The following is a 12,826-nucleotide window of genomic DNA, read 5'->3' on the forward strand; positions in this document are numbered from 1 at the left end:
AAGTGCATTTTTATTCAATTCATATCCATAGAACCGGGAAGTTGACATTTACAATGAGCAATAAAGAGGAACTATTTTTCTCATGATGTTATATTTTGCGATAGTATAGAAACAAAACCTGATAGCGCTCCAAGCCAGGAATGAAACCGGAACAAAACTTTACAAACACACAGAGATCTGAACAAGAAAATAAGCCCAATGTGAATAATAATGTGAATTAATTAAAAAAAAAAAAAAAATTAAATTGAAAAAAAAAATTAATTAATAAAAATGAATAGTTAGCAACAGTGGAAACATTTACACTGTTACATTAACCCATAAAATCTCTTTGGCCATGGCATTATAGAATATAAAATGAATGTGTTCGTTCACAGAGGGCACTTGTGAGTCAACCACATCAACATAGAAACATAGAAATTAGGTGCAAGAGTAGGCCATTCGGCCCTTCGAGCCTGCACCGCCATTCAATATGATCATGGCTGATCATCCAACTCAGTATCCCGTACCTGCCTTCTCTCCATACCCTCTGATCCCCTTAGCCACAAGGGCCACATCTAACTCCCTCTTAAATATAGCTGTGCTATATCAAGATGTGCTTCAACCTCACTGTTTGATGTTTCAGCCGATCCAGAAACGATATCTTTGCACATGCCCCCAGACCACAGTAAACGCCATGCTGTTCACCTGTGAATAAAGCGTAGAGTTGACACTATACCTGAAGATCGGCCGTAGGTCAGCGGGGAGTTCTGGTTGCCGGACATCATACTCTTCATTCTGTGAGCCTCCGCTGGGTGGTTGAAGCGAAATAATGTTGATTGTCCAAAGCAGAGCATGCACCCTGTTAGGAGAAAGCAAAGTCATTATTCTTTGCTCTGCTCTCTGATAATTGTATTAAGACAATTCAATTTAGTTTTGTTTCATGTTGGGAGGAACTGCAGATGCTGGTTTACAGTAGATCCATTAATTGGACAACATCAATGTGACAGAGGATTTCAGTCTGAAGAAGGGACTCGACCCGAAACGTCACCCATTCCTTCTCTCCAGAGATGCTGCATGTCCCACTGAGTTTCTCCAGCATTTTGTGTCTACATTCGGTGTAAACCAGCATCTGTAGTTCCTTCCTACACATCAATGTGACTGCTGTGGTTTGACTGGTGGATATGAAAGGAACAGGCACTAAAGTTCTCCTGGTGCAGTGCAAGTCTGCAGATGTTCAAACTCTCCCTATTCCTCATGTGGAGTCATTGACAATTTATGGTCCTAGTGAGTGTGCAATCGACATCAGAAGGGTTTATGAATGGAGCGCCAGATGTGATTCAAAATAAAGAATTAAAATGTCCCAGTGTTTTATGACACTTGAGAACTAACAACACTTGAGAACTAAGCACTTTGTCATGACATTTTATTTTACTAAATTTGAAGAGTTGGCTACAGTTCTAATGCTTTTATTCAAGCGATTCCTTATACTTCAGCGCCAAGTTTCAGACTTGAGCAACACACGGGCTAACCTCTCTCTCTCCACACACAAAGAGTGAATATGAATACACCTTTATAGACTGGCACAGTGGCGCAGCAGTAGAGTTGCTGCTTTACAGCATTGGAGACCCAGGTTCGATCCTGACTATGGGTGCAGTCTGTATGGAATTTGTACGTTCTCCCCGTGATTTACTGTGCGTGGGTTTTCTCCGAGATCTTCAGATTCCTCCCACATTCCAAAGACGTACAGCTTTGTAGGCTAATTGGCTTGGTAAAAGTGTATAAATGTCAAAAAAATGTCCCTGGCGTGTGTAGGATAGTGTTAAGTCAAGTCAAGTGTTAATGTGTGGGGATGGCAGGTCAGGGCGGACTCAGTGGGCCGAAGGGCCTGTTTCTGTGTTGTATCTCTAAACTAAACTAAAATGTGTGGTGAAATCCCCAGAGCAAGACAAGAGAATCACCAAGAGATATAAAGCAACTTTCTGCCATTGAGGTTCTGGGCTTCAGTTTAGTGAGGTGGTTATGTAATGTTATACTCTCTAGTTGGGAAACAAATGTTTTATAGCGGAAATTGACAGATTCTTGATTAGCACGAGAGTCGAGGGTTATGGGGGAATGGCAGGAGAATGGGGTTGAGAGGGAAAGATAGATCAGCTGTGATTGAATGGCAGAGTAGACTTGATGGGCCGAATGGCCTAATTCTGCTCCCATGACATATGAGCTGATGAACAATATTGTAAATATCCGGACTGACAAAGGAGCTAATCATCCCATGGTGGCAGGAGAGTGAAGTCTTGCTGTGTACACAACAGCTGCCTCATTTGTAACACAGTTGTGATATTTCATAATTAATTTTGTCCATTTAGTTTTTCGGGAGGTGTTGAGGAGACTGGGTACGAGGGTACATCAACACAAATCTCCACTTTGTATTTAAAGATTTATTTGTGAAGAGGCTTCTTCAAACGGAATACGTTGCAGAAATGAGGTCCCAGCCAGACATGCCTCAGTTGTGGTGTCTGTGGTGGCTATGGCCAGACGTGAGAGTTGGGGGAAGAGGAGAGGAAGGGATCTGAAAATCAAAGTCTGCCGTGTTTGTGTAAATACAAGACAGCTCAAAGCTGCAGCAGAGCGATGATTAATGCAGGTTTGGCTTCCGTGCAAGAACCAGACACCACCTTGCCATCCACTGGGATGTGAGTGCCAGCTACAATGATTGGTTGGCAATGTGACAGGCCAAAACTGGAGGCGTTTAGGGAAGGCGCATTCCTAACCTCACCTTTGTCTCATTTCCAGCACCTTGTCCAGACAAGGTGTACATTCCTGCTCAGGAACGATTACAAAGGAGAATTGACAGTAGACAAAAAACGCTGGAGAAACTCAGCAGGTGAGGCAGCATCTATGGAGCGAAGGAATAGGTGACGTCTCGGGTCTCGACCCTTCTTCAGACTGAATTATCGACCCGAAACATCACCTATTCCTTCGCTCCATATATGCTGCCTCGCCCGCTGAGTCTCTCCAGTGTTTTTTGTCTACCTTCGATTTTTCCAGCATCTGCAGTTCTTTCTTAAACAAGGAGAATTGACAAGTTTGTTACATCTTTCACAACCTCGGGCAATCTCAACAGTAATCAATTTATTGCCACGAAAACACTCTGAAGGATCCCGAAGTTTAGAGTTTAGAGATACAGTGCGGAAACAGGCCATTCGGCCCACCGAGTCCGTGCCGACCATCGATCATTTGTACACGAGTTCTATGTTATCCCAATTTCGCATCCTACACACTAGGAGCACTGTACAGAAGCCAATTAACCTACAAACCCACAAGTCTTTGGAATGCGGTGGGAAACCAGAGCACCCGGAGAAAACCCACGTGGTCACAGGGAGAAGGTACAGACGCTACACAGACAACACACGTAGTCGGGATCGATCCTGGGTTGTCTTGCGCTGTAAGGCAGGAGCTCTACCGCTGTAGGGATGCAGCAGATAGGCAAGTCCTTGTTTTGCAGCTGCCCTCACGGCGGGCATTCACCAGCCTGCATGCTTCACTCTCAATGCCAAGTGGTTTTAAAGCCAATACTGTAAACACTTCGAAAAATAAACCAGGGTTGCATTTCCTGCGATGCTGAAGAGATGATAAAGTGGTTTCAAGTGTTTAGATGTTGGAGATGAGAGCCTTGCTCTTGCCTCAGACTCTGTGTCGGGAGATAAGCCACCACATTATATACACGAAGCTGGTCCAGGCTGTGAGAGGGGGGTGGTGGAGTTGGGTTTCCTGTACTCCACCTTCCACAGGTAGACACTTCATTGCTGCTATCCCAAGCCACCCTTAGTTTAGTTTAGAGATACAGCATGGAAACAGGCCCTTCGGCCCACCGAGTCCACTCTAACCCGCATTCACCAGTTCACTAGGCAAGAGTGTTTTATTGTCATATGTCCCAGATAGAACAATGAAGTCCATTGCTGCCCGCAGCAGCACAACACAATATGTAAACATCGTGCACTGTAAACAATATAATAAACAAGAGAAAAAAAAGCTCTGTGTGTGTGTGTATATATACATACTCATATACACACACACACACAATATATAAAATATTGATACATATAAATATATATGTGTGTATGTCTGTGTGTGTGTGTATATATATACACACACATATCACACACACACACACACACATATATACACACACACACAAATATATATATGAAATACATACATATAAATATATATGTGTGTATGTCTGTGTGTGTGTGTGTATATATACACACGTACTCACATATACACACACACACACATATACACACACACACACACACACACAATATATATATGATATATTGATACATATCATAAATATATATGTGTGTGTGTGTATATACACGTACTCATATACACACACACACACACACACAATATATATATGATATAATGAGACATATCATGGATATAACGTACAAACTCCACATAGACAGCACCCCTGGCCAGGATCGAACCCAGGTCTCTGGCACCGTAAGGCAGCAACTCTACCACCGTGCTGCCCACGTTCACGCATTGCTAATAGACAGCCCCCATCCTTGCCACATACACCCTCCCACTAGCCCACTGCTGGTCAGCCCACCCGCCTCTCACCCTGCCTGATCACCACTAACGTTTACCTCCACTCCTCCTGTAAAGCTTTTCTCTGCCTGCAAACGCTGCCTAAATACAAGATGTTGTTGTGGATGTCCGTGCAAGTATGAACTCGGTGGAAGGGCTACAGAACTCCTTGTAGTTTGTGCATAACACAAATTGATCAGAGTCTGTGGAATTCTCTGCCTCAGAGGGCGGTGGAGGCAGGTTCTCTGGATGCTTTCAAGAGAGAGCTAGATAGGGCTCTTAAAAATAGTGGAGTCAGGGGATATGGGGAGAAGGCAGGAACGGGGTACTGATTGGGGATGATCAGCCATGATCACATTGAATGGCGGTGCTGGCTCGAAGGGCCGAATGGCCTACTCCTGCACCTATTGTCTATTGTCTTGCTTCAGTATTTGTGCAGGTCTCACGGTGCTCCTCACTTCAGAATAAATTGGCAAAGTGACAGGAAAGTAATTCACCAGACGGGTGTGACCAGGTTAGAGTTTAACCTGGACTGAGTGATTCGCTTATTCCGGAGCTGCCTGTGACCTGGTGATTTATTTGTGTAAGACTAGTGGGTAATAAATAAACCATTTAACACTCCACACAAGCACACCCTGTAGGGCCATTGTCTTCCTCTGTTTAGCAACGTTTACAATGGAACACAAATTGAATTACTACTGACTAGACAAAGGGCGTGAAGTCACACAACACGGTGACAAACTCAGCGAGTACCTGTCCAGCTGTTCCCATTTACCCCCAGACCCAGCCTTGTCGTGTCGGTGCTGATCCTATGTTGAAACACCTTTAATAGACACAAAATGCTGGAGGAACTCAGCGGGACAGGCAGCATCCCTGGAGAGAAGGAATGGGTGGCGTTTTGGGTTGAGACCCTTCTTCAACAATGTTAGCGCTTGTATCTTTATCTTCAGACTGAAGAAGGGTCTCGACCCAAAAGTCACCCGTTCCTTCTCTCCAGAGATGCTGCCTGTCCCGCTGAGTTGCTCCAGCATTATGTGTCTATCTTCGGTTTAAACTAGCATCTGCAGTTCCTTCCGACACCTTAAAACACCCTTATCTGAGGTTGGTTCTTGGGCAGCCAAGAATGATGAGGGACCCGGGGGGGGGGGGGGGGGGAAGGGCCGCTAAGGGCAAAGAGGGGCCCGGTGTGGGGCCCCATATGCCAGCAAGCCTGATTCACCACTGCCAGGAGATAAGACTGTACTCAGAACTTTTGAAACTTTGTTGGTGCCGGAATGAATCGTGGCGACTCTTTGTGTAAAGCCCAGGTGGCGTCTGCTGTATGATTTACTGGATCGGATGCAACACTAGATAGAAATTTCAAGGCAGCAACTACATGTGACAATTAAGTATCACTGAATCATCGCACGATTCCACAGAAGGCTGTGGAGGCCAAGTTAATAGATGCCAGGGGTTATGGGGAGAAGGCAGGAGAATGGGGTTGAGAGGGAAAGATAGATCAGCTGATTGAATGGCAGTCGACTTGATGGGCTGAATGGCCTCATTCTGCTGAACATTGAGAGTGGGAATATAACAGGTGGGGGCAGAATACTTGTCCCTTGTTTTTACACCATCAATACCAAGAGTTGGATCTTGAATATCCTCAGAACTATCCTGGTGCTGGTCTGATAGCTATCCAACGAGGCAGTCCCTCTGGTGCAGTGTACAGTCAGCTCTGGGACATGGGTTCCTGTCGTATACAGTCTGTACCTGATTCATTAACAGCGCCCTGAGAAGTGATAAATAATAAGGAAATTGAAAACAGAGGATAGAATCAAGATTTATATTCCCTCTGTGATGGCAGTCACACATTGGCAACATTTCCATCTTTGCCGTTGTGAATGAGACAGGCGATGTCAGCATCACATGATGAGTAGTGTGTGACGATCACAGCCCAACTCATCACTCACACACACACAGTGGCTGTAAATACACCGCGGGCGTTCTCATCGCTGAGCTGAAAATGTCTTGTCCCCTCTCCAGTTCCTGCTCAGCCGTATAAAACATTACTCTTGTTTAACTCTCAAGCAGTTTGGTTTCAGGGGGCAAGGTTGGTATTTATCCAACGTACCTTGTCGTCCCGAGAAAGTCTTTTTCTCCTCAGCCTCCGCGATGGTGACGTTTGATACAATTTGTTGGCTGGCTCTGCACGACAGACAATAAATAGGAGTTGTCCGTATCGGTTTGGAATGGGACTCAGAAATAAACCTAACCAATACGAGGAAGGAGTTGACCTTCCCTTAAAAGGATGTCAGTGGTCAGTCGGGACTTTAGTGACAATATGACAGCTGTTTTTAATTTTTAGACTACTTTTTTCAACCTGAATTTAAATTCCCAACTTGTCAGAATGTTGTTTTGCGCCAGTTAATGCTGTATTGTTCATGCTGACAAAGAACGCAGAGCACAGTCAAACCCAGAGGTGTCTGTCTTGGTATAAATCAAACAGGCAATGTACATTCAGTCCATGTGAAGACAGTGCTCCAAAGTCAGAAGATAGACGTAAAATGCTGGAGTAAAGGGCCCGTCCCACTTACGTGTCCTTGGCACGCAAATTACGCGACCTCGTGGTCGCGTTGAGGTGCACGGGCATCGTATGGCCGCGCGGGGCCGGTCCCACTGAGAAGCGCGGAGAGGTATGGAGTTGTGCGCAACGGCCAAAGTGGGACAGGACCAAGACCCTGACGCGACGCAACGTTTCACCGCCAACAGCAGCAGAAGCAGGCAAACGATCGCCGAGCTCGGCCTGGGGCTCACGGCCGTTGCGGTCCGGATCCGCCCCCACTTCAACTCCCAGAGCAGGGCCAAGAAAATTGAAGATGGACACAAAATGCAGGAGTAACTCAGCGGGAACGGCAGCATCTCTGGAGAGAAGGAATGGATGACGTTTCGGGTCAAGACGCTTTTGAAAGAAGGGCTCCAGACGGCTGTGCGGGCGCATGAAGTCGCGCGCGCCCTTCGCCGGACTGTCGCGCCTCAACGCGACCACGAGGTCACGTAATTAACGTGCCAAGGACACGCAAGTGGGACAGGGGTTTAACTCAGTGGGACCCGCAGCATCTCTGGAGAGAAGGAATAGGTGACAAAGAAATATCACCTATCCATGTTCTCCAGAGATGCTGCCGGTCCCACTGAGTTACTCCAGCATTTTGTGTCTGTCCTTCTGAATGGTTTGCTGCCAAAATATTCTTCAGATGCATTTTTGGACCGTTGGACTCTATTCCATGCACGACAAAGATTCATGGAGTTTTTTTTCTTCGAACAGCCAAAAACAAACTCCATGTCACCGCAGTCCCACTGAGTGCATCCAAAACGTTGTGTTTTAATTTCAGGCTTCCAACATCCAAAGCAGTTTATTTTTGACACAAGGTGGTAGTTAGTTGTAGGTTTGGCATTTGAAGGATTGGGACCGTGTAATTTTTACAGTCACTGCATATTAACCTTTCAGTGATCGGATCAGCTGTGCGGAGGCAACAATTTCGGTTTATGAATGAAATGAAAAGATGATTGCCAGTGAAACAAAGTCATCGGGGTGATTTGTAAATTGAAGTTAGTCATCCTATAACATCTGTGGCAAGGATTCAAGGGGAGAAAGCAATTTGTCCACAACATCCTACAATCTATCGGCAGTGATGACGTCTCTCAGGTGAACAAAGAGGCTCTAATTCAGCCTTGAAGGTTTGGTTGACTTTCTCAAACCATCTCGACTGGAGCGTAGCCTTGTAATTCAATCAGACTAGACATGTTATCTTGTAAAGTGGTACATCCATACAGTAAGTGCATTGTTGGCAGGCCAACAAGAAACTTACGGAGCATTTGGTCAAACATAATAATGAAGCTGGTGCCTAAATGTTTAAAGAATACTCTGAATGTAGTTGATAACCTATAAACATATCATATTTGGATCAAAATCGCTCACACCCCCATCCATTTGTGATCTACTCAGTAAATAAGATCTGTTTCCGTTCACAGGTCAAAAAACAGGGGAGTGGAGAATTAAAGTAATTGGCATTGTGACTCACCGTATCTGTGCCAATAACAACAAAATTGACAATAGACAATAGGTGCAGGAGGAGGCCATTTGGCCCTTCGAGCCAGCACTGCCATTCAATGTGATCATGGCTGATCATCCACAATCAGTACCCCGTTCCTGCCTTCTCCCCATATCCCTTGACAACCTTGACAAGGTTGATAGGGGGAGATGAGGAGGAGTCTTCTAATCCCGAGGGTGATAGGGGACTAGATTACTTTTCTCAAGAGAATGGTAGATTCAGAAACATTCATCACGTTTGAGGATATAGGTTTAAGGTGAGGGGGGGGGGGGGGGAAGGATTTAATGGGAATCTGAGGGGTAACCTTTTCACACAGAGGGTGGTGGGTGTATGGAACGAGCTGCCGGAGGAGGTAGTTGAGGCAGGTAGTATCGCAACATTTAAGAAACATTTGGACAGGTACACGGAAAGCACAGGTTTAGAGGGACATGGGCCAAGCGCAGGAAGGTGGGACTAGTGTAGATGGGACATGTTGGCCGATGTGGACAAATTGGGCCAAAAGGCCTGTTTCCACACTGTATCGCTCTATGACCTGTGAACAGTGGGGTCTCAGGCCCTTCAGCCCATCTTCAGTCAGCACCCATAGTCAGGATCAAATCCGGGGATCTGGCGCTGTAAGGCAGCAACTCTACCGCTGCGCCACCGTGCTTGTGTGGAGGTGGATTGGAAATGTATCAACATCTGCAGGGAATACCCTGACATGTATCAGTATTTGCAGATGTTGCCCAGGTGTGGTCTGTGGGGGGGGGGGGGGGGGGGGGGGGGAACCCCATGAATTTACAGGTGTTGCTCTGAAATGGTTTAGTGGTTTAGCGAGGGCTGCTCCAGTATTAGCCAGTCCAGGGACAGGTGATCAACTAAATTGAACCTGTCAGTGTGTCGTGACTTCTGTGGCTGGAAGTTTACTTCACTGGCATGTGTAAATATTTGCTTGAAATTTCTCACCACACATCATCCCTTGTAGAGTTGCTCCACGTAACAGCTCACACCACAGTGGGCCGGCAAATAACATCTGAATTGCCTCTTAATTTAAACGTAGTTTAACCACTACATTTCACTAGGCCTCGGGGAAGAGTGGCTATGAAGAAGCTGCTATCTACTGTACAACTGGAAGCAGCAAGGGGAAGGGTAGTAATGGAAATATGATCGGAGCAAGTTGGAATCCTGTTGTCTGAAGAATATATAATTGTGTTTCTCCTGATATCCAGATACTAATACAGGGGAACTCACACCATCCTTGTCTCACTCTCACTGACATGGAGCCCGTTTCCTCTCTAACCACCACATAACCAGGAAACACTCTCCTCTCCCTTTTGATTCCAATCTAGGCCAACGTACCTCTATATTACACAAGGTAGTGAAATGCCAAAGCAAATTCATAGGCTCTGCCTATGAATTAGATCATATCAGGGCAGCACAGCGGGTAGAGCTGCTGCCTCACAGCGCTACAGTTCCGAGTTCGAACCCCACCTCGGGTGCTGTCTGTACGGAGTTTGCACGTTCTCCCTGTGACCATGTGAGTTTCCTCCAGGTGCTCCCACATCCCAAAGACATGCTGGTTTGTAGGTTTATTAGCCCTGTGTAAATTACCCCCCCCAGTGTGTAGGGAGTGGATGAGAAAGTGGGATAACACAGAACTAGTGTGATCGGGTAATTGATGGTCGGGGTGGACTGGGTGGGCCAGTGCCCTGTTTCTATGCCGTATCTCTAAACCAAACTAAATCCCTATTCGAATTCCTCTTTTCCACTCATTCTAAGATTCTGAAAACCTATCCTTTTACCTTTAAATTCACTCAGCCACCAAGCGTCTGGGATAGACAGTTCAGCAGGTTCACACACCCACTGTAGGCCCAAAAGCCTGTTTCTGCACACTACTGTTCTATGTTCTAAATGGCAGCACTTAATCTCGCAACCAACTCCACGGAAACCCAACAATCCCTATAACACACTGGAGATTCCAACTTCCAGAAACAGGGAGAGGCCAGCATGGATTTCCCACTTGCAGGTGAAGAGGTGAACACAATGTACAGAAAGCCTTCCATCCAGACAATGTGGAGAAACAGAGGCATCTCTCTCTAACACTCTCACATACAGATGCAACTTTTCCTCAGTAACTCAGCGCCTTTCATCTTGTGGGTGGTTTCCTTCCTGGCCAATTCTAACAAACCCCACAGGGCTCCCGATCCTAACTTCCAAAAGATTGCATCATTTATCAACAGACAACAGGAATGCACGCCAGGAGTTTTCAGTTAATGTGTAGCAACAGAGATGACATGTCGGAATGCAGAGAGGTAATATAAAATGCAATCCTCTGATACAGCCGTCCTTGCTCCAGACTGGTGGGAGTCTCTGATCACAATCTAAAACTTTCAAGTTGCAGACCACCTCTAAAGTTATAAAATACTTCAAGGAAGTTCACACCAGGAAACATGGGAGTAAATGATACATCGCTTGGTCAAAATATTTTTGAAACATTATTTTTGCAAAGTCTTTCAGAACATGAGAGGAACCAGATGTAGTGAAAAGACAAGGGTGCCCAAAGATGCCTGGAGTGGAGGAGTGGAGATGGCTGGGGGTGTCTGGAGAGTGGAGACATGGACTATGGAGGAATCTGTAAATGGGAATCAGAATTCAAAAACCAATGTGTAGAGGATCAGAAGCACATGTTTCAGTGCTAATGTTGGTGGTGGGTGGGTGAGGAGACACGCAGGAGAGGCGAGTCAGCGGTAGAGTTGCTGCCTTACAGAGCTTGCAGCGCCGGAGACCCAGGTTCGATCCCGACTACGGGTGCTGTCTGTACGGAGTTTGCACGTTCTCCCCGTGACCTGTGTGGGTTTTCTCCGAGATCTTCGGTTTCCACCCACGCTCCAAAGACGACAGGTTTGTGGGTTAATTGGCTTGGTAAATGCAAAAATTGTCCCTAGTGTGTGTAGGATAGTGTTAATGTGCGGGGATCGCTGGTGGGCCGAAGGGCCTGCTTGCGCGCTGTATCTCTAAACTAAACTAAAAAAAACATGTATACAGCAAGCAACGATAAGGGGAGGGCAGAAGTTTTAAATAACACCTCCTCACCTTCCCTTCACTCTCCCCACAACCAACAATGGACCATTGTGGGCTCCACCTTTCCTTGATCATCGTTGCTGGCTTCAATCTGTCGTTGTGCATATCGTTCATTAATTTGTTCTATGTACCTTTTCATATCTCTTGGTTCCCTCTTCCCTGACTCTCAATCTGAAGAAGGGTCTCGAACGGAAACGTCGCCTATTCCTTCTCCCCAGAGATGCTGCCTGACCCGCTGGTTTACTCCAGAATTTTGTGTCTATCTTCGGTGTTAAATAACTGGTCAGCTGAGGAGTGGTCAGAGAAGCAGCTTCAGGCTGCCTTGATTCCAAAGACAAGAGGGGAACATAGCTCAGTGTCAACTACTAACTTACGGAAGTTCTAATGTAAAGATCATTAAATGTGACCTGTAACTTTGGATAAGTCCAACTAATTTCCCAAAATATGGAAATTTGCTGTATTGATCCCAGCTCATCTTTACACAATTCCAATTGCCAAACCAACATGCTTGTTTGTGAGATACACACACGCACGGACACACGCACGCACACACACCCACGCACACACACACACAGACATACACAGACACACACACGCACACACACGGACACACGCACACACACACACGCACACACACACACACACACACACACTCACACACAGACATACACACACACACACACACACACACACACACACACACACACTGTGTGGATTCCCAACGTCTGATTTTACAACAGTGCCCCCTCCCCCAAAGCACGCCAGTGGCCGTGAGTAGCCTCGAGTTACCCTGGTCTAATCAATGGTGCTATTGAAATGCAAATATTCATTCTCCGTTAACTCGCTGTTGTCCTCTGTTAGCTGCTCATTGACATCAAGTTAACTAACGGCCCATCTTGGGAAGGCCTATCAACAACTCCCTGACCTCGCTGGGTGCCTGCAGTCAGAAGGAATGACAGCAGTGGGCTGAGCGTTTTATAGGATGGCCAAAATCCCATTCTGAATGTTTAAGAAGGAACTGCAGATGCTGGTAAATCGAAGGTAGACAAAAGTGCTGGAGAAACTCAGCGGGTGAGGCAGCATCGATGGAGCGAAGGAAATAG

General features: G+C 46.1%; 1 protein-coding gene across 9 annotated transcripts in view; it reads right to left on the reverse strand.

Annotated features, from left to right (window-relative positions):
- The window catches only part of phldb1b (pleckstrin homology-like domain, family B, member 1b), a 238,366-nt gene that overhangs the window by 85,889 nt on the left and 139,651 nt on the right, over nucleotides 1-12,826 (reverse strand). For all 9 annotated transcript variants that reach the window (XM_055660545.1, XM_055660546.1, XM_055660552.1 and 6 more), the window contains one exon: nucleotides 716-838. In XM_055660545.1, coding sequence (XP_055516520.1) covers nucleotides 716-838 — 123 coding nt within the window. The remainder of the gene's footprint in view (nucleotides 1-715; nucleotides 839-12,826) is intronic.

The sequence above is a fragment of the Leucoraja erinacea genome, chromosome 32 (genome assembly GCF_028641065.1).
Source record: "Leucoraja erinacea ecotype New England chromosome 32, Leri_hhj_1, whole genome shotgun sequence".
NCBI classification, from domain to species: Eukaryota; Metazoa; Chordata; class Chondrichthyes; order Rajiformes; family Rajidae; genus Leucoraja; species Leucoraja erinaceus.